The sequence below is a fragment of the Acipenser ruthenus genome, chromosome 58 (assembly GCF_902713425.1).
Source record: "Acipenser ruthenus chromosome 58, fAciRut3.2 maternal haplotype, whole genome shotgun sequence".
NCBI classification, from domain to species: domain Eukaryota; kingdom Metazoa; phylum Chordata; class Actinopteri; order Acipenseriformes; family Acipenseridae; genus Acipenser; species Acipenser ruthenus.
The window spans coordinates 2,445,105-2,468,905 of NC_081246.1; the positions used below are offsets into that span (position 1 = coordinate 2,445,105).

At 37.4% G+C, this 23,801-nt stretch overlaps 1 protein-coding gene across 1 annotated transcript; it reads right to left on the minus strand.

The window, feature by feature from the left end:
• Positions 1-391: 391 nt before the first annotated feature.
• On the minus strand, positions 392-4,239 carry LOC117969234 (uncharacterized). Its single transcript, XM_059018301.1, has 2 exons — positions 4,210-4,239; positions 392-2,506 (listed from the first exon to the last, which is right to left on the minus strand). The coding sequence occupies exon 2, from the start codon at positions 2,492-2,494 to the stop codon at positions 1,694-1,696; it is 801 nt and encodes a 266-aa protein (XP_058874284.1). The 5' UTR covers positions 2,495-2,506; positions 4,210-4,239; the 3' UTR covers positions 392-1,693.
• Between the last annotated feature and the right edge of the window lie 19,562 nt (positions 4,240-23,801).

The following is a 23,801-nucleotide window of genomic DNA, read 5'->3' on the forward strand; positions in this document are numbered from 1 at the left end:
GGATCCTTCAAGAAGCTGCTTGATGAGATTCTGGGATCAATAAGCTACTAACAACCAAACGAGCAAGATGGGCCGAATGGGGCCTCCTCTCGTTTGTAAACTTTCTTATGTTCTTGTGTTCTAATGATCACCTCCCTGGCCTTTGGACAAAGCAGGAGACACCGGCCTTCGCCCACAGAGGCGGGTTGTGAAGAAAAAAGTGTGGGATGAGTGCGAGGTATTTATTCCAGCAATGATTATTCAACTGAATATCAATCAGTGACCAAAATAACTGGAATGATGCAATAGACGTGTATTTATAAAACAAAATGTATTGTAGTCAATGTCAAATCCTCCTAAGTGTATGTTAGAGTTATATAGATTAAAAACACAGTCATGTCAAGTGTTTGATGCAGCAGAAGCTTTTATTGCGTTAAAACAGCAGGGGTTACAAGAGAAACAACGTCTTGCATTTCCATTCTCAATATCTCAACATCAGGAAAGGAATGATCAATGAGGGTCAATTCATCACACATTCATTCAAATAATCACGTCTCTGGTCAAGACAAGATGGAGACTATTTCTCTTCACTTGTCACTGTGGGTTTGTGTCATGTTTTACAAGTTTACAGAACTGGTATGAAGTTAAAGGGGAACTCAACTTATTTTTTTTCTGTTATATGTTCCTGTTTAAGTAAGGTGTGTGTGGTTTAACATTATTAAATTGCAGTATACAGTGTTCTTTTGTTTCCAAGATGGCTTCCCTTCAGAAGAACATAAGAACTACATTTCCCATCACCCCCGTCATCCATACATGAGCAGCAGGATTATGGGGAAATGTAGTTCTGAAGTTCTTCTGAAGGGTGCATGTGAAGCCATCTTGGAAACGGAGCACTGTTGTCTGCAATTCAATAGTGTACAAAAGTGGTCAGGATGTCAAATAAATAATAAAAACAATATACACACCTTTGTTGTATTAACTTATGGGAACATGTAACACTCAGAATAACTAAAACTTGATTTCTCCTTTGAAGTACACGTGTCTCAATAAGCTAATTTCTAATGTGTCACAGCTGCTCAGGACAGTGAGGTGCACTATTAAAATGCCCACCAGGGGGTGCTGTGGATGCTCATCTCACAGAGTTGTGGCATTACTGGAGAGATACAGTGCTGATTCTATAAGCACATAGGGCCATATATTTAAAAACAGGGATTCATCTCCTGTCTATATGTATAAATATACAAGCACAACTAACTGTATACCTGTATGAGCTTCAATAGCAACCTGCTTGCTCATCAGTACAGTACAATGCAGTGTCAATTCTATTGTGGAGTGCTTTAAAGGGGAACTCAACTTGTTTTGTATAACATGTTCTGATGTGTTGTTACAACCATTTAAAGGTAAAGTGTGTGTTTTTTTTGTTTTTTTGTACATCCTGACCACTTTTTTACACTATTAAATTGCATTGTGCTCTGTTTCCAAGATGACTTCACATCCTATCAGAAAGCTATCTTGGAAACAAAGCACTGTAGACTGCAATTTAAAAGTGAAAACTAACATGCACACATACAAAACAACTAGAGTTCCACTTTAATCTTGCATTTCTCTTCCCATTAGTTTCCTGCCACACAAGAGGAATTTAACAGCAGGCTACGTGTCTTGGTTTCTTAAAGCAATAAGCAGTGCGGAGAGAGCTGGTTCTTCACAGTAGACTTTAAACTCTTCCAGTGATTCCAAATACAGGAGGGCGGTTGCTTGTTCTCTGAAAATGTACAGGCAGCCTGTTGTTATCACAGCCTACAATGATATACAGCCTCCTGTTTGCATTTTCAGCTCTGTAGGTACAGTTTGGGGGTCTACGATTTTGGTTCGCATTTCTACAAACCACAATTCTGAACCGATTCCTGCTTTTATACAAATTACTGGAAATCCGGACACCTTGATTTCTACACACATTGATTATATCGTTATCGTCAGCAAACACAAAAGTGTTTAAGTATTTGCATCTTCCATGTTCATATATACGTCTACGATGTATTTTCTGTGAGCAGAAGTTACCGCGACCATTTTCATTTTTATCTGCAATGTGCCTCTTTTTGAAGTCCCTGAAGCTGGCCATGACTTTGTTCTCCTGGTCGCAGGTGCACTGGTAGCTGGTCAGGGAGACCCCAGCACCAGGCAGCTGGTTGAGGTAAGCCCCACTCGGGAAGGAGCGAGACTCCAGGCCCCATTCTTGGGAACCTGCAACCCACAGAGAGAGCAGACACCCGTCCATCACAGTGAAGGAGCTGAAGCTGAAGGCTCCTTCACTCCCAGCAGCAGCTCCCACCAGCAGCTTCTTCTTCTTCTGTGGGAGGGACGGCAGCTCCAGCTGCTCCCCAGTCTCCGGGTGGAAGAGGCGGGCACAGGGCTTCTGGACACCAGCATCAGAACCACCCGAAGAGGAACTCTTTACAGACTGGATGTGGGAAGCAGTCAGCAGCGCCAAGGACACCAAGAAGAGGATCTTCAACATCTTTGACTGGAGCTGGAAATATATAAAATAGAGGAGACCCATATCAGAATACAATTACAATGTGATTGCACTGTAAGCAATGAACATTTCATGTTTCTTTTCAGTGATCCAGCGAAAACAAATCCTATTGATTTTTAAAACTGCATAAGAAACTGCATTTAATTTTCTTATTTCATGATTGTTTATATATCAGATATATTTAAAAGGGAACTCAGGTTTGTTTTTGTGTGTGTGTTACCATATAGCACAATTGCTGTCTAGGTGGTTTTTCTTTTGTTTGTTTTTTTTTTTGACATCCTGGCCACTTTGTTTTTTTTTACACGATACAATTTCATTCTACAGTGCCGTTTCCAACAACTACATTTCCCATCATCCTCCTGTTCACGTAATGATGATGGGGTGATGGGAAATGTAGTTCTAAAGTTACATTATGCTGCTCGACGGTATCCACATATTGGTTTAAATATATAAAAGAATAGTCTTTCTTTGCATTCACAATCAACCCCCCAAAATCTTTTACAACCTGTCCCAACTAGACTTGATATGATAATTTGAGTGTCTCAGTCACGTGTCTTCGTCTACTGGGTTTGTTTTTACATCAAATTATCTGGTTCAACGTTACAATCTGTTCAAACCAATCTCAAGTATTATAACATAAACTAAATAATTTATGTAGTACTTTACTTACAAGACATAGATTTAATACACGCTAGAGTAATTTTAAAAACAAAATAAAACCTACACTCAAGTACTATTCGAACGGGACTAATAAACGAGTCCTCAGAATTGGTCAAAAGCAGAGGATGTCCAGTGACCTGCCAGAGTGGACGAGAGAAGTCGGTAACATTCCAATCAAATACCTGAGGAGCGCTTTCCCGCGAGATCTGTGAACAGATCTGTGCACAAGATTCACATTCAAATTAAATTAAAAAAATATAAAAAAAAATAATAACAAAAAAACCGCGTAATTTACTAATGAAGTGCAGTTAAATGCATATTGGAAAGCATTCATATGTATAATATCTAATATTATAAAGCGTTGAGGTGAATAATTATTTTGTTTGTAGGTAAATCAATTGAGGCACAAACATACGTATTATTGCAAACACATACACAACTGCACTAGACTTGTCTTTAAAACCAGGCATACTTTTATATTAAGAAAACAAAATATACGCAGTTACTTCAGTTATTTTATGGGCAACGCGGTGTGTAGAGGTGCTGTGTGGGTTTTTTTTTTTTTTTTTTTAGAAAACGCAGATATCGCATTTAAACGTAAAAAGCCTAGATGTCCAGCTATCTGCACATACAGAGCTGGTTGAGATAATGCTGATCTGTGCAATGAAATACCAAATTAAAAATGTTACAGTATATGAGGAAGCAAATTCCGTGTGTGTGCGTGTGCGTGTGCGTGTGTGTGTGCGCGTGCGCGTGCGCGTGCGCGTGTGTGTGTGTGTGTGTGTGTGCGTGTGTGTGTGTGTTTAATACAATAGAAGCGTTCTATTCCTAAACAGCAGCGTTTACACGGAATCAGGCGTGACACCCTGTTAAACGATTAAGAACAAATCAGAAACACAACAGTTTAAGCATGAAACAACCTGTGGTGCTTATTTTATAAACACATTTAGAATAATACACAGAGTGACGTTTTTTAAAAAGTGTGACAAATAAATGTTTTAAAGTCAAACAGTCGTCTTCGAGTGTACAGTACTTACTCAGTGCAGAGGTGGCTCGTTCAACACGGGACTCCTCTCGTTTGGAAACTTTCTTATGTTCTTATGTTTTATACTGTAATTCTTGCACCCATCCCACCCAAAAAACACTGAGGTTGCTTTTCTGAAGCAACGAGAAAAACACGTTGCACAACACGATTGCCAAAATTAAAGAAACTCGTTAGAAAAAAGAGAAGGTGACCACATATTGCATCATTATCGTAACCGGTTTATATTTCAGGTTTAAATAAATTAAATATAGAATATAAAATAAACACAACATGTTTAGTTATTATATGCAACAGGTTACATTTACTATGCGAGATCAAATACATTGTCTGTGCGCACGTTTTGTCAAACCATCACGTTTTAAAACAACGTAATAATCGTGGTATATTTACAGCTACGTCACATTTTTCAAATCATTTTAAACACCGGTCTCATGATTTTCAAAAGAGGCTAAACATATTGCAAAGCACTTTCAGATGCCTTCAAATGGTTTATACGAAAAGAGTTATCGTATCCACTTTGTACACCTTGAAAATATAAATAAAGTGATTTGGTTATAGGAATTAGCATTTGAAATGAACTTCGCGACCATGTTGTTATTTCTTTTTTAAAAAGTGCAGGATGTCAAAAAAATAACAACAATACGCTCATCCTACTTAAATAGTTGTAGCAGCATTTAGGAACATGTAACACACGCTCAAAAACAACTTGAGTTCCCCTTTAAACAGTTGTAGCAACAACTTGAGTTCCCCTTTATGTAGTAGTTTATTGTGAAACATAAGTAAGAGTAGCCTGCTTATTTTTCATATTAACTTTTATATGTGTTGTTGTATTTGAGAATATACAGTGTACTTCTCAGTAGTAACATATTTACTTACTTTTAATTGTGTTATGCACAAATGACACTGAGAAACAATCCCTTGCAGTACTAAAAAAATGTTTTATATTGTATTGTACCCTATTAATTACACATGACTCCTCTTCTATCTAATAAAACCTCTGGGATTAGTCATGTGATCATCTTGACTGGTAAATGAGGAAGTACACTCAACCTCATAAATGTGCTTTATTTTGCTCTTATCAGCCCCTATTTTACTGCATTTAATCCTGTACTTCAGAATACTGTAATCTGCCAAGTTTTTAACCTGTAGTACTTTGTATTTACTCACATCCTGATGTAACTATCACTATTTAATCATATCCTGATGTAACTATCACTATTATCTGCTGTATTATTGAATTGTGGTTTGTCAAACTTGTACTTTACTTGAACAAAAGTTATTGTATTTCTTGCTTTTATTGTATTACTTGTATTGTAACGCTTGAAATGTTTTTGCTTACGATTGTGAGTCGCCCTGGAGAAGGGCGTCTGCTAAGAAATAAATAATAATAATAATAATAACCTCTGCCACCTGTCAAAGCACCATGTTAAGTTCATTTTGAGGGGTAAAATGTTACATAAACCCCATTTTAAAAATACGTTTCGTTTTTTAATGTGTTGTGACAGAGTAGAATTCATTTTTGGGATAATTTTTAAGTAAACACATATTAAAATACATAAAAAAACTGTGCATCATTTATAAATGACATTCACTAAAATAATTAACATTTTGATTAAGTCTTTTGTTAGTTTTACACAATGTGATTCTCTGTACTATAGGTGGATGTCAACACATTTTATGGCAGGCTGATTAGAAATGGTACAGTTCCTGAAAATAGCGATGATAGTGATGCTAGTGGGAGTTCAAGTGAGGAAAGAACAGAAGAGTCTTATGTTCTTCCTGAAGAATACAATAACAGCAGTGATAGCAGTGACGAGGAAAGTGTAGCTGGAAATGATGAATGTGGCAAATAACAAGAAACACGAAAAGAAACGTCATCACCCCAAAACTGTAATGCCTAATGCAGACATCAGGAAAGATGGAACCGCTCACTGGCCTCACTTTGGAGAGAAACAAGGAAGATTCGGGATGTGATGATCAAACAAGGGTGAAATGCCAAAAATGTGCAGTACACTTATGTTCCACACCAAAGAAAAACTGTTTCTTGGTGTTCCATGAAAGCTAAGGCGTGTCTTAACTTTTGAAAATATCAATCAAATAATAATACAATAGAATAAAAATATATAACACAAAACAGCTGTAATTAAATGGTGTGTTCAATATGTTCATTTGATGTTTGAAATGTGACGCTTTTTAATCTATGAATTAAAAAATATATGCATTACTTTTAGAATAAATTATATGTGCATGTTTACATTTATTTGTACATTACATTTTCAGTACAATAAATTAACTTTTTATAATATCATTCTTGTGTTTATTATGATTCGTAGTTGCACATTGTCATGTATAAATGACATTCATCCCAAAAAAGATCAAAGGTCAAATGTGTAATATTAAGTTATATAATTAATCCTTGGGTACAGTAAAGTTAAAATACCAAGAGTTTTTTTTTGCCAGTTAATCATAATGCATGCAATAGAGGGTTAAAAGAAACATTCATTCAGCCCCAAATGAATTAGAATGCTACTCCGTGTACTTTTCAGATTGCAGTTTCTTCTTTATAATACAATTATTGTAATAAAAAAAAAACAATGATGACTGTATATTATTCTATGTGTGATGATAATCATATTCCTGTTAAAATTGCTCAACATTTAAAAAAAAAAAAAAACACACACACTAAACAAAGCCGCATTAGTACTTCCCCCTCCTTTCTAGTAATTTCAAAGACCAAAAACCACAAGTTTTTTTCTTCTTCTTCCGTAATTACAGTATGAAACATAAGAACATAAGAAAGTTTACACACGAGAGGAGGCCATTCAGCCCATCTTGCTTGTTTGGTTGTTAGTAGCTTATTGATCCCAGAATCTCATCAAGCAGCTTCTTGAAGGATCCCAGGGTGTCAGCTTCAACAACATTACTTGGGAGTTGCTTTCAGACCCTCACAATTCTATGTGTAAAAAAGTGCATCCTATTTTCTGTTCTGAATGCCCCTTTATCTAATCTCCATTTGTGACCCCTGGTCCTTGTTTCTTTTTTCACGTCAAAAAAGTCCCCTGGGTCGACATTGTCTATACCTTTTAGGATTTTGAATCTGACTACATTTGGGGGCTGATTCGTGAAAGTGATTTACAGTATAATCGTAAATCTCGAAAAACTACTCGCTTCTAAATCTTTTGTAGTCATTTTTGTATTACTTTAGTATAAATACATGTTAATTTGGATTCATATGATGTTTTTTTCTGACTTTATGTGAACGAAAAGACACAAATTCGCCCGTTTTCTCATTGGAAATTGGTAAATTTCAAAATATCACTGTCCTGGTCACAAAAGCAAAGTTTGTGGGGAATAATAGCCATTTTCTATACTTTTGAGGCATAAGCAATTAGGAAATAACACTTACTACCCAGGAACAAAAATTGTGTTACATAGTGTATTCAGTTGAATAATCATTGCTGGAATAAATACCTCGCTAAGAGGTTTTAAACATGCTGTGAGAAAGAAGGAGATAGACTCACCTGATTTTTTTTGGTTTGGAAGCTGTTCATCTTGTAGGAAGCTAGTCAAGAAGAAGGTGGTCTTTTCTTAAGTTGTGCACACAGCCATGCGTCAATGAAGGTTACTTGTGGTTTCAAATGTTCTGTTTGATGAAGACGTCTCATTATGTTTTACAACACATGATATTATTATTATTTCTCAGCAGATTTATTTACCAGAGTGAATTACAGTTGTCATACAATTACATATTAAAAAAAAAATCACAATAGTGATCCAGACGACTTACAACATTATCCATCCATCCATTATCATAACCACTTATTCCTTCTCTTGTGGGAGGAAACTGGAGTACCTGGAGAAAACCCACTCAAACATGGGGAGAACATGCAAACTCCACACAGACCCACCGCTAGCCTGGAATTGAACCCATGACCCTGGAGCTGTGAAGCAGCAGCGCTAACCACCACACCACCGTGCCGCCCTTGAACATGATCTTTACATGTAGTTACCTTTATGTCTTTTTTATTATTATTTCTTAGCAGATGCTCTTATTATTTACATACAATTACCCATTTATACAGCTGGGTTTTTACTGGAGCAACACAGGAGTCCACTGTCCTAAGCAGTACTCTATACTATGCAATCAATTATTTTGTTTTGTATTTGTAATTAATTCAGAACAAGTTGTAGATTTTATTTTTCACTTTGACATTATGGACTTTCTTTGTGTTGATCAGTGGCAAAAATTCCTAATTAAATCCATTTTGATTCCATGTTGTAACACAATAAAATGTGGAAAAGTCCAAGGGGGGTGAATACTTTTGAGAGCCAGTGCATATATAAACAATACATATACACACACCTTACTTCAACACTTTTTGCAACATATGGGATTCTGATCTTGAACACAAAGAGCAGCAGTGTGGAGCACTGGTTAGGGGGGCTCTGGACTCCTGACCTTGAGTGGGGGTTCAGTCCCAGTTAGGATTGATACAGACAGAGCTAGCTACTGTAGATAGACCCTTGAGCAAGCAGGCAGGTACTTTACCTCTTATATTGCTCTAGTGAAAATCCAACTTTATAAAAAAGTAATTTTGGTGCAGAGCAACACACACACACACACACACACACACACACACACACACACACACACACACATTCACATTCACAGAGGGCAATTTAGAGTGTCCAATCAACCTGAACAGCATGTCTTTGGACTGTGGGAGGAAATCGGAGTACCCGGAGAAAACCCAGAATCAAATCCCCTGAGGCCAGAATCAAATCTAGGACCCTGGAGCTGTGCTGCCCCGAAGGAAAAATAATTTAAAAAAACTCACCTTCAAGAAAAAAATCAACTAAAGAAAATTAGAAACCAAAAACCACAAGAAAGTGTATTTGTATAAAAACTCTAACATTGGTAAAGAAATCTGCTAAGAAATAATGTGCTGTAAAATATATTGTGACATCTTCATCAAAAAGAACATTTGAAACCACAAGAAAGTTTCCATGTAGTCAGTTTTGCAGCCTGCTAGCTTTATTGACGCATGGCTGTGTGCAGAACTTAACAAAGGACCACCTTCTTCTTGACTAGCTACGTGCAAGATGAACAGGCTCTAAACCACAAAACCAGAAGGTGTGTCTTTATATACAGATACAGAAGAGCGACCTTCAACTGTCACTCTGTGCTGGCGCACCACTTGAGGTCGCTCTATTACTGTTATTCGAGGAACATGTAACACACGAAAAACAGCAAGTGGAGTTCCCTTTTAAATATATCTGATGTATAAACATAATCCTGACATAAGAAAACTAAATGCAGTTTTTTGTGCAGTTTTAAAAATCAATAGATTTGTTTTAGCTAGATCACTGAAAAGAAACAAGAAATGTTCATTGCTTACAGTGCAATCACATTGTAATTGTATTCTGATATGGGTCTCCTCTATTTTATATATTTACCAGCTCCAGTCAAAGATGTTGAAGATCCTCTTCTTGGTGTCCTTGGTGCTGCAGGCTGCTTCCCACATCCAGTCTGTAAAGAGTTCCTCTTCGGGTGGTTCTGATGCTGGTGTCCAGAAGCCCTGTGCCCGCCTCTTCCACCCGGAGACTGGATAGCAGCTGGAGCTGCCGTCCCTCCCACAGAAGAAGAAGCAGCTACTGAGGGGAGCTGCTGCTGGGAGTGAAGGAGCCTTCAGCTTCAGCTCCTTCACTGTGATGGACGGGTGTCTGCTCTCTCTGTGGGTTGCAGGTTCCCAAGAATGGGGCCTGGAGTCTCGCTCCTTCCCGAGTGGGGCTTACCTCAACCAGCTGCCTGGTGCTGGGGTCTCCCTGACCAGCTACCAGTGCACCTGCGACCAGGAGAAAAACCAAGTCACAGCCAATTACAAAGATTTTAAAAACAGGCACATTGCAGGTAAAAATAAAAAAGGTAGTAATGAATTCTGCACACGGGAAATACACAATAGGAATTTAAAATTAAATGGAAAATGCAAATTAATAAACACTTTCTGAAGGTGAGGTAATCAAGGTGTGTAACAGCGAAGGTGTCAATGTGCACGATAATGTGTATAAGAGCAGAAAAACATTCAAAATTGTTGAATGCAGGGAGACAAAATATAACAATACACTGTCCAAATGTTCTTATGAAACAAACAATATTATACCAGTTCATATCTATTTAGGGTGTGTGGGTAGAAATGATAGGAAGAAGCCTGTGCATTATGATGGTGCTGAATGCTGACCTCCAGCCTTCAGACTCACAGAGAGAGTTTAAACTCTACTCAGCAAAATGCTCCGATATACGCTTCAACAACACCCCCTTGTGGGCATTTTTAATTTGTGCGACCCTTCCCTCTTCCCTCATAGAGGAGCTGTACACCCCAGACTAGAAATAGTTGTATTATCAACTCATACCAGAATAGTGATATTTGTATGAATTTGTGGTAATTGATTATCTTTGGTAATTCCTTTCCTGTTGTTGTGAATGGAAATGCAATAAGACCACATTCCTTTCCACTGTAACCCGTTTCTATTTTAATGCAATAAAAGCTTTTACTGCTGAAAGCAACATTTGATGTGACTCTCTCTCTCTGTGTCTGTGTGTGTGTGTCTGTATGTGTGTGTGTGTCTGTGTGTGTCTGTCTGCGTGTATCTCTGTGTCTGTGTCTGTCTGTCTGTATGTGTGTGTATCTGTGATTAATCTGTGCATGTGTGTATGTGTTTGTATATGTGTGTGTATATGTGTATGTGTGTGTGTGTGTGTATAGTTCTGTATAGTTTTTAAATAATCCATCCACCCATTATCATAACCAGTTAATCCTTTTATTAGTTTGCAGTAAACCGGAGCCTAACCGGGCAGAAACAGGGCAATGCATGGTGGGACTACAGCCTAGACGGGACGCCAGTCCATTGCAGGGCACCACACCCACACAAACACACAAACAGACCCAAACACACTCCCAGACCCCCACACCCACACCCAGATCCACACCCACACCCACACCCAGACCCCCCCAAACACACTCCCAGACCCCCACACCCACACCCAGATCCCCCCCAGACACACAACCAGACCCCCCCAAACACACTCCCAGACCCTCCCCCCACACACACGGACCTCCCCCACCCAGACACACACCCAGACCCCCCCACACACACTAAGACCCCCCAAACACACACCCAGACCCCTCCAGACACACACTCAGACCCCTCCAGACACACACACACACTCAAAGACTCCACACACCCCCATATCAACACATACACCCAGATCAACACACACACACAGGACAATTTAGTGTGACCAATCAATCTGAACAGCATGTCTTTGGACTGTGGGAGGAAACCGGAGTACCCGGAGAAAACCCACAATGCGAACACGGGGAGAACATGCAAACTCCACACAGACAGACCCCTGAAGCCAGAATCGAACCCAGGACTCTGGAGCTGTGAGGCAGCAGTGCTAACCACCACGCCACCGTGCCGCCACCTTAAAATGTTCAGCTTCCGCCAATATTCTGCCTGCTTCGTTGAACAACTTTCATATCGAGGGTAGCTGTGATCTTGCACATGTGCATTACAGAAGTTGTGGCAAATGTTGAAAAAAAGCAGAAGTTGTGGTAAATGTTGAAATGAAATATGTTGTTATTTACTTTAACAGATCATTTCACTTACTACATAAGATAGAGCTTGATAAGCCGTCAGTGCCGGGTACAGATAGTGAGAAGAAAAACATCCACTTAAAAGCAACTATCCATCCTTAAACCTTCAGACAGAGCTTTTTAATTAGTTTAAACATTTGGAGATTGAGTAGAAAATTGAAAGACATGAACTTGTTATAAAATTTTCCAACTTTTTATAAAATACACTTTTTCTAAAGTCAAATTAAACAAACAAGCAGTTCAATGAAGTACTACAGTACACTGTAAAAAGAAAAGGTTATTTGAGGGTTCCTCAAGAAATCTTAAGGTTCTCTACTGGTTTTTGTTTTCCTCAGTAAAGATTATTTTGGGATCCTCTTGTTCATCGCTCTACTAAAATATTGCAAAGGGGCTCATTTTAGAAAACTTCAACATCAAGTCAGTTTGTAAATTGCGGTTTATAATATCATTTTAAAAACTCCAATTTTCAATACACGTTTAGCCAACATCATGACAAAAAAAGGAAGTGCAATAAGAAATATAGAACCCCTGTAAAAAAAGTTCTTAGAATCACCTAAAAAGGTTTCTCCACAGTGGCAAAGCCACGAACCCTCAAAAGGTTCTAGCTAGAGCCTTTACTTTTTAGAAAGCACTGTGTCCAAAATACTGTACAGAAATATTTGCAGCTGTAACTAAATCATATGCTAATTATGTAGACTTTTTATAATGTAGCACATTTAAAATTAGTCTGCTTCCTTTGTTTTACGTACAAACTTAAGTGAACACGTGTTAATAACAGGGGAGACCGGGGCTGGTTGTCACACTTTTTACTCCTCCTTATATTTCTCTGGCCCCACACATCATATGCCGCTGTTTTCAATTCCATATGAAAGAATAATATCTCATGTACAAATGGAAATGGTTTAGATCTTCACTTCTCACTTCAATATGAATTTATAAATGGATAAACAGACAGTGTGCACTTGTGACATTCAGCCCCGTCACAGGGTTGGTTGTTACATGATATGGGGTTGTTTGTCACAATTATATCTATTGCCTTTTTAACAAACAATAACACAACAATATTTTGTTTTTGAAAACAATATTAATATTTATTTCATTGAACATTTATTGAACATCCATCCATCCATTTTTGTAACCACTTTATTCTTTTACAGGGTCGCGGTGAGCCGGAGCTAAACCCAGCAGACACTGTGCATAAGGCAGGATTACACCCTGGACAGGACGCCTGTACATCGCAGGGTACCACACACTCACCCAGCGGGCAATTTAGAGTGAGCAATCAACCAGTCTTTGGACTGTGGGAGGAAACCGGAGTACCCGGAGAAAACCCACGATGCGAACACATTGGGGAGAACATGCAAACTCAGCACAGAGCCCTAGCCAGATTTAAACCTATGACCCTGGTGCTGTGAGGCAGCAGTGCTAACCATCACACCACCGTGCCACCCATTTATTGAACATGTTTATTTAATAACATTTAAAGGTAAAATGTGTAACTTTCTTGGTCCAACCCACACCAGAACATAAACAATGCCTTGTTGCAGGCAGGTTACACATTTTATTTGGTTTGATAAGGTAAGAAAGCCATTCTAATAATCAAGAAATTAGTAGTTATATGTAAATTTACCTTTTTCAATTGTGTATTTTGTAAAGAAAAGTAACCCTGTCCTTAACCCTATCCCTTCATGTAAAAAAAATTACAAATTAAAAAGTACTGTATCTTTAACCCTTTGCAATTGTTCAGCCTACAGCTGAAATGGGAGGGTGATGGGCCAAAAAAAAATAATCAGGTGCACAACTTAATCTGTGTCAGAATCACATGAGTCACAGTTTTAGCAAAGATAAACAGGAAATCCTGGGGTACAAGCTTCGTGAGACCATTTTTGGCAGCAGGAATACTGTACCCATACTCCCTTAGAGCGACTCATCTGGAGAAACATTTTTTCTTTTCTTAAATGCAGTCGTCTTTGTCTTCAGAGGGCCACAGCGCTGTCTTCATTGGTGCACAGAGGCCTGTTGGTGGTAAGTGTGGTGATGTCTTCACTGTTGTCTTGGTTGGAACGGTCCGTTACATATAAAGGAGCAAATTCTGTCTCCAAGAAGATATCCCGGTTATAGGGCTGAATTCTAGACACTCTAAACCCAGCCTGAATGTTTAGAGGGGTTGCAGCCATTGGATATGATGAGGCAATGATCCAGGCACGTCGTAAATGGTCATGGTTTTCCCTGGGTTGTTGCACATCCAGGAGTCGCAGGCTGTATTAATGTGCTTTTTCAGCACCCCATAAACAAGAGCAGTGTGGAGGGAGTGATAACATGACTATGCCATGTTATTTAGCATAATTAAGGTCATCAATGGATAAATGAAACAAACAAGCAAACAAGGCTGCTGCTTGGAGCACTTTGTGTGCTCCACAAAATGCTTCTGGAAGTCTGTAAAGTGGATCTCTTTCATCCATCCAGATGGATTCGCTGCTCCTTTGCACCCCGGTGGTCCACTGGCAAGAAAATGGTCGCGGAAATGTACCAGAGGGAGCACAAAGTAAGGCGGGATACTGTTTCCTGTGGCTGAGACAGCACAAGCAAGTGTGACAAGTGTCCCCCTTTCTGCAGAGGTCAGAGAGACAATTTGTTTAAAGCCTCATCTAGTCACCACCTTATCTGGTTTGTGAACAGTCGTCACACCAGTTTCATCCATGTTCCAGATGTCCCCTGGTCCAAACTTGTGTCTCTGAATAACCTCTGCCAAGCTGTCAAAAAAAGCACCCACATTCTCTCTGTTAAAACTACTGGCACGAGCAAGGCTAGCTGCCTCCGGTTTCCTTATTGACAGTGTTGGTGGCGTTTTAAGAAGCCTGTAAACCAATCTGAGTTGGCTTGCTCCTTATCTGTCCATGACTCTGGCACCTTCAGGTTGTGTGCCACAGCTAATTGGAAGGCAAGTTTCCATACTTCTTTTGGAGAAAGACCAAAATAAATATCAGATGCTTTGGATATGTATTCCACTAGCTGCCTCTCCAACTCAAAAGTAAAGATCTGTCTGTTCTTAATGTATCCAACTGATGTTGTTGGCACTGTCTTTCTTCCCTGTATGTCCTCTACACTGATCTTCTTGCAATATCGACTTAAAGTGCAATAGTTTATCCCAAAATACCTAGCTGTGCTTCTTCTGGTTTTGTTTGGAAGCTTCACCTGCCTCACTGCACTGAGCATTACATCTGGTGGTGTATTGCCTCTATCTGTCTTTCTTTCATACTTTCGTACCATCTTCCTGACTACAAAGATGTAAAAAAATACATGTGTAATTACAGGGCTATACTGGGACAAACTGCCCCAACCAGACTGTTATGCTAATTTTACGCTGACTACCGTATCAAAACATAACTGAGTCCTTCCTTTATTCAATACAATTTCTATTTTTTGAATACCCCAATGAAACAAAGATTTATTACAAAAGTAGTGGGACACCATTTTTTTTTTTTTTTTTGTGGTAAAAAATATGAAAATTATGCTCACGTCAATGTTTTGTGATTTTCAGATGAATTAACAAAATGGTTGACCTCAGATGAAGAGGGCGCACATTTTGATGTTACATTTTTGTGTCAGCGCCCTCTAGAGTGGTGGATATGAGCTGTGTGAACCTACCCATGTGACAACCAGCCCCGGTCTCCCCTACGCTTCTACCTTCTAAATCTCCGTCAATCCCTTTAAAGTGATTTATCCGTATACAAAACCACAGAACGTTTGACACGTTTAATATATAAATGATGGTAAAAAAATGAGTTCTATTCCTAAACAGCAGTGTTTGTACGTAATTATAGGCATAACGCTGGTGTTTAGTCATTGAAACGCTAAATAATTGTTCAACGTTATGTTATGTGTGCCATTTCTGCTATAGTTTAATGTTTAGATTTTAAACAGCAGCCCTATTATAAACGCGTATGCACGTTTAAAAAGTGTTACCAATCATAAACAACACCTCCCAAGAGTTTATAAAATAATAAACAGCACCAAGAGTTTAATTCCTAAACACATTTAGAATCAGAAACGCAGTGACGTCTTTGAAAAGTGTGACAAATAAGTGTTTTAAAGTTAAGCACTCTGTTTTAGAGCTTATACCTGCTGTTAGGGTAGGGACCGGCTGCCTCGGAGCTATACGATTATTGTCCCATTTAACAGAATGATTCTTACACCCATCCCACCCAAAACACACTGAGGCTGCTTTTCTGAAGCAACGAGAAAAACACGTTGCACAACACGATTGCCAAAATTAAAGAAAGTCGTTAGAAAAAAGAGAAGGTGACCACATACTGCATCATTATCGTAACCGGTTTATATTTCAGGTTTAAATAAAATAAATATAGAATATAAAATAAACACAACATGCTTAGTTATTATATGCAACAGGTTACATTTACTATGCGAGATCAAATACATTGTCTGTGCGCACGTTTTGTCAAACCATCACGTTTTAAAACAACGTAATAATCGTGGTATATTTACAGCTACTTCACATTTTTCAAATCATTTTAAACACCGGTCTCATGATTTTCAAGAAGCAAAACATATTGCAAAGCACTTTCAGATGCCTTCAAATGGTTTATACGAAAAGAGTTATCGTATCCACTTTGTACACCTTGAAAATATAAATAAAGTGATTTGGTTATAGGAATTAGCATTTGAAATGAACTTCGCGACCATGTTGTTATTTCTTTTTTAAAAAGTGCAGGATGTCAAAAAAATAACAACAATACGCTCATCCTACTTAAATAGTTGTAGCAGCATTTAGGAACATGTAACACACGCTCAAAAACAACTTGAGTTCCCCTTGAAACAGTTGTAGCAACAACTTGAGTTCCCCTTTATGTAGTAGTTTATTATGAAACATAAGAGTAGCCTGCTTATTTTTCATATTAACTTTTATATGTGTTGTTGTATTTGAGAATATACAGTGTACTTCTCAGTAGTAACATATTTACTTACTTTTAATTGTTTTATGCACAAATGACACTGAGAAACAATCCCTTGCAGTACTAAAAAAATGTTTCAGATTGTATTGTACCCTATTAATTACACACGACTCCTCTTCTATCTAATAAAACCTCTGGGATTAGTCATGTGATCATCTTGACTGGTAAATGAGGAAGTACACTCAACCTCTGCCTCCTGTCAAAGCACCATGGTAAGTTCATTTTGAGGGGTAAAATGTTACATAAACCCCATTTAAAAAATATGTTTCGTTTTTTAATGTGTTGTGACAGAGTAGAATTCATTTTTGGGATAATTTTTAAGTAAACACATATTAAAAAACATAAAAAAACTGTGCATCATTTATAAATGACATTCACTGAAATAATTAACATTTTGATTAAGTCTTTTGTTAGTTTTACACAATGTGATTCTCTGTACTATAGGTGGATGTCAACAAATTTTATGGCAGGCTGATTAGAAATGGTACAGTTCCTGAAAATAGCGATGATAGTGATGCTAGTGGGAGTTCAAGTGAGGAAAGAACAGAAGAGTCTTATGTTCTTCCTGAAGAACACAATAACAGCAGTGATAGCAGTGACGAGGAAAGTGTAGCTGGAAATGATGAATGTGGCAAATAACAAGAAACACGAAAAGAAACGTCATCACCCCAAAACTGCAATGCCTAATGCAGACATCAGGAAAGATGGAACTGCTCACTGGCCTCACTTTGGAGAGAAACAAGGAAGATGCAGAAATTCGGGATGTGATGATCAAACAAGGGTGAAATGCCAAAAATGTGCAGTACACTTATGTTCCACACCAAAGAAAAACTGTTTCTTGGTGTTCCATGAAAGCTAAGGTGTGTCTTAACTTTTGAAAATATCAATCAAATAATAATACAATAGAATAAAAATATATAACACAAAACAGCTGTAATTAAATGGTGTGTTCAATATGTTCATTTGATGTTTGAAATGTGATGCTTTTTAATCTATGAATTAAAAAATATATGCATTACTTTTAGAATAAATTATATGTGCATGTTTACATTTATTTGTACATTACATTTTCAGTACAATAAATTAACTTTTTATAATATCATTCTTGTGTTTATTATGATTCGTAGTTGCACATTGTCATGTATAAATGACATTCATCCCAAAAAAAGATCAAAGGTCAAATGTGTAATATTAAGTTATATAATTAATCCTTGGGTACAGTAAAGTTAAAATACCAAGAGTTTTTTTTTCCAGTTAATCATAATGCGTGCAATAGAGGGTTAAAAGAAACATTCATTCAGCCCCAGATGAATTAGAATGCTACTCCGTGTACTTTTCAGATTGCAGTTTCTTCTTTATAATACAATTATTGTAATAAAAAAAACAATGATGACTGTATATTATTCTATGTGTGATGATAATCATATTCCCGTTTAAATCGCTCAACATTTTAAAAAAAAAAAAAACACACACACTAAACAAAGCCGCATTAGTACTTCCCCCTCCTTTCTAGTAATTTCAAAGACCAAAAACCACAAGTTTTGTTCTTCTTCTTCCGTAATTACAGTATAGAACATAAGAACATAAGAAAGTTTACAAACGAGAGGAGGCCATTCAGCCCATCTTGCTCGTTTGGTTGTTCGTAGCTTATTGATCCCAGAATCTCATCAAGCAGCTTCTTGAAGGATCCCAGGGTGTCAGCTTCAACAACATTACTGAGGAGTTGCTTTCAGACCCTCACAATTCTATGTGTAAAAAAGTGCCTCCTATTTTCTGTTCTGAATGCCCCTTTATCTAATCTCCATTTGTGACCCCTGGTCCTTGTTTCTTTTTCACGTCAAGAAAGTCCCCTGGGTCGACATTGTCTATATCTTTTAGGATTTTGAATCTGACTACATTTGGGGGCTGATTCGTGAAAGTGATTTACAGTATAATCGTAAATCTCGAAAAACTACTCGCTTCTAAATCTTTTGTAGTCATTTTTGTATTACTTTAGTATAAATACATGTTAATTTGGATTCATATGATGTTTTTTTCTGACACATAACATCTTTCTGATGTTATGTGATCGAAAAGACACAAATTTGCCCGTTTTCTCATTGGAAATTGGTAAATTTCAAAATATCACTGTCCTGGTCACAAAAGAAAAGTTTATGGGGAATAATAGCCATTTTCTATACTTTTGAGGCATAAGCAATTAGGAAATAACACTTACTGCCAGGAACAAAAATTGTGTTACATAGTGTAGTCAATGGATTTCCTCTTTAAGGTACGCGTGTCAATAAGCTCTAATTTCTAATGTCTCAGACACAGGACAGTGAGGTGCACTATTAAAATGCCCACAAGGGGGTGCTGTTGAATCATCTTGGAGTTCTCGCATTGCTAGTGACACAATGCTGATTCTATAAGCGCATACGGCCCTATCTTCAAAAACAAGGATTTGTCTGTCTATATGTATCAATGTGCACCTACAAATAACTGTACATGGACAGCAACCTGCTTGCTCATCAGTACAGTTCAGTGTTAATTATATTGTGGAGTGCTTTAAAAGGGAACTCAAGCTGTTTTTGTATTAAACAATGCGAACACGTGGAGAATATGCAAACTACACTGTGCCGACACAGGGTGGTAAGTAAAGTGTGTATATTGTTTTTATTTTTTTACATCCTGACCTCTTTTTTTACACTATTAAACTGCACTGTGCTCTGTTTCCAAGATGACGTGACGTGTATCTTTCAGAAGAAGTTCAGAACTACATTCCCCATCACCACCTTCATATATGAGGGGAGGGATCATTTGAAATGTACTTCAGAACTACATTCCCCATCACCACCTTCATATATGAGGAGAGGGAGAATGTGAAATGTACTTCTGAAGTTTTTCTGAAGGGTACGTCTTGGAAACAGAACACTGTAGACTGAAATTTAACAGTTTAAAAAAATAAGTGGTCAGGATGTCAAAAATAAAATAATAAAAACAATACACACCTTAAACAGTTGTAGCAACATATAGGAACATGTAACACAAAAAGAAAACATCTCGAGTTCCCTTTAATCTTGCATTTCTCTTAGATTTTTTTGAAAAGTTGCCTTCTCCTGTTAACTTCCTGCCACAAATTAACAGCAGGCTACTTGTCTTTGTTTCCTAAAGCAATAAGCAGTGCGGAGAGAGCTGGTTCTTCACAGTAGAGTTTAAACTCTTCCAGTCATTCCAAATACAGGAGGGCGGTTGCTTGATCCCTGAAAATGTACAGGCAGCCTGTTGCTATCACAGCCTACAATGATATACAGCCTCCGGTTTGCATTTCGATCTCTGTAGATGCATTTTGGGGGGCTATGGTTTTGATCTGCATTTTTACAATCCACAATTCTGAATCGTTCCTTGCTTTTACACAAATTATTGTGACTCTTGACGTCTTCATTTCTACACACTTTGTTTACGTTTATAATATTAGTGATTTATAAAAGTGTTCTTCTCTTTGCATGCTCCATTTTCAGATATTTGTCTTTGATTAATTATCTGTGTGCAGAAGTTACCGCTACCATTTTTATTTGTACTTGCAATATGCATATTTTGGAATTCTTCGTAATCGCCCATGACTTGGTTTTTCTCCTGATCGCAGGTGCACTGGTAGCTGGACAGGCTCCCTGTTTCCCAAGCACCAGGCAGCTGGTTCAGGTAAGCCCCACTCGGGAAGGAGCGAGACTCCAGGCCCCAACCCACAGAGTGAGCAGACACCCGTCCATCACAGTGAAGGAGCTGAAGCTGAAGGCTCCTTCACTCCCAGCAGCAGCTCATAAAAAAGGCCAACAAGATGCTCGGATATATTGTGAGAAGTGTTGAATTTAAATCAAGGGAAGTAATGTTAAAACTTTACAATGCATTAGTAAGACCTCACCTAGAATATTGTGTTCAGTTCTGGTCACCTCGTTACAAAAAGGATATTGCTGCTCTGAAAGAGTGCAAAGAAGAGCAACCAGAATTATCCCAGGTTTAAAAGGCATGTCATATGGAGACAAGTGAATCTGTTCAGTCTAGAACAAAGAAGACTAAGCGGCGATCTGATTCAAACATTCAAAATCCTAAAAGGTATAGACAATGTCGACCCAGGGGACTTATTTGACCTGAAAAAAGAAACAAGGACCAGGGGTCACAAATGGAGATTAGAAAAAGGGGCATTAAGAACAGAAAATAGGAGGCACTTTTTTACACAGAGAATTGTGAGGGTCTGGAACCAACTCCCCAGTAATGGTGTTGAAGCTGACACCCTGGGATCCTTCAAGAAGCACAACCAAACGAGCAAGATGGGCTGAATGGACTCCTCTCGTTTGGAAACTTTCTTATGTTCTTATGTTTTATACTGTAATTCTTGCACCCATCCCACCCAAAAAACACTGAGGTTGCTTTTCTGAAGCAACGAGAAAAACACGTTGCACAACACGATTGCCAAAATTAAAGAAAGTCGTTAGAAAACAGAGAAGGTGACCACATATTTCATCATTATCGTAACCGGTTTATATTTCAGGTTTAAATAAAATAAATATAGAATATAAAATAAAATAAACACAACATGCTTAGTTATTATTTGCAACAGGTTACATTTACTATGCGAGATCAAATACATTGTCTGTGCGCACGTTTTGTCAAACCATCACGTTTTAAAACAACGTAATAATCGTGGTATATTTACAGCTACTTCACATTTTTCAAATCATTTTAAACACCGGTCTCATGTTTTTCAAAAGAGGCAAAACATATTGCAAAGCACTTTCAGATGCCTTCAAATGGTTTATACGAAAAGAGTTATCGTATCCACTTTGTACACCTTGAAAATATAAATAAAGTGATTTGGTTATAGGAATTAGCATTTGAAATGAACTTCGCGACCATGTTGTTATTTCTTTTTTAAAAAGTGCAGGATGTCAAAAAAATAACAACAATACGCACATCCTACTTAAATAGTTGTAGCAGCATATAGGAACATGTAACACACGCTCAAAAACAACTTGAGATCCCCTTGAAACAGTTGTAGCAACAACTTGAGTTCCCCTTTATGTCGTAGTTTATTGTGAAACATAAGTAAGAGTAGCCTGCTTATTTTTCATATTAACTTTTATATGTGTTGTTGTATTTGAGAATATACAGTGTACTTCTCAGTAGTAACATATTTACTTACTTTTAATTGTGTTATGCACAAATGACACTGAGAAACAATCCCTTGCAGTACTAAAAAAATGTTTCAGATTGTATTGTACCCTATTAATTACACGACTCTCCTTCTATCTAATAAAACCTCTGGGATTAGTCATGTGATCATCTTGACTGGTAAATGAGGAAGTACACTCAACCTCATAAATGTGCTTTATTTTGCTCTTATCAGCCCCTATTTTACTGGATTTAATCCTGTACTTCAGAATACTGTAATCTGCCAAGTTTTTAACCTGTAGTACTTTGTATTTACTCACATCCTGATGTAACTATCACTATTTAATCATATCCTGATGTAACTATCACTATTACCTGCTGTATTATTGAATTGTGGTTTGTCAAACTTGTACTTTGCTTGAACAAAAGTTATTGTATTTCTTGCTCTTATTGTATTACTTGTATTGTAACGCTTGAAATGTTTTTGCTTACGATTGTGAGTCGCCCTGGATAAGGGCGTCTGCTAAGAATTAAATAATAATAATAATAATAACCTCTGCCACCTGTCAAAGCACCTGTCATTTTGAGTGGTAAAATGTTACATAAACCCCATTTTAAAAATATGTTTCGTTTTTTAATGTTTTGTGACAGAGTAGAATTCATTTTTGGGATAATTTTTAAGTAAACACATATTAAAAAAACATTAAAAAAAACTGTGCATCATTTATAAATGACATTCACTGAAATAATTAACATTTTGATTAAGTCTTTTGTTAGTTTTACACAATGTGATTATCTGTACCATAGGTGGATGTCAACAAATTTTATGGCAGGCTGATTAGAAATGGTACAGTTCCTGAAAATAGCGATGATAGTGATGCTAGTGGGAGTTCAGATGAGGAAAGAACAGAAGAGTCTCATGTTCTTCCTGAAGAACACAATAACAGCAGTGATAGCAGTGACGAGGAAAGTGTAGCTGGAAATGATGAATGTGGCAAATAACAAGAAACACGAAAAGAAACGTCATCACCCCAAAACTGTAATGCCTAATGCAGACATCAGGAAAGATGGAACCGCTCACTGGCCTCACTTTGGAGAGAAACAAGGAAGATGCAGAAATTCGGGATGTGATGCTCAAACAAGGGTGAAATGCCAAAAATGTGCAGTACACTTATGTTCCACACCAAAGAAAAACTGTTTCTTGGTGTTCCATGAAAGCTAAGGCGTGTCTTAACTTTTGAAAATATCAATAAAATAATAATACAATAGAATAAAAATATATAACACAAAACAGCTGTAATTAAATGGTGTGTTCAATATGTTCATTTGATGTTTGAAATGTGATGCTTTTTAATCTATGAATTAAAAAATATATGCATTACTTTTAGAATAAATTATATGTGCATGTTTACATTTATTTGTACATTACATTTTCAGTACAATAAATTAACTTTTTATAATATCATTCTTGTGTTTATTATGATTCGTAGTTGCACATTGTCATGTATAAATGACATTCATCCCAAAAAAGATCAAAGGTCAAATGTGTAATATTAAGTTATATAATTAATCCTTGGGTACAGTAAAGTTAAAATACCAAGAGTTTTTTTTTTCCCAGTTAATCATAATGCGTGCAATAGAGGGTTAAAAGAAACATTCATTCAGCCCCAGATGAATTAGAATGCTACTCCGTGTACTTTTCAGATTGCAGTTTCTTCTTTATAATACAATTATTGTAATAAAAAAAAAACAATGATGACTGTATATTATTCTATGTGTGATGATAATCATATTCCCGTTTAAATTGC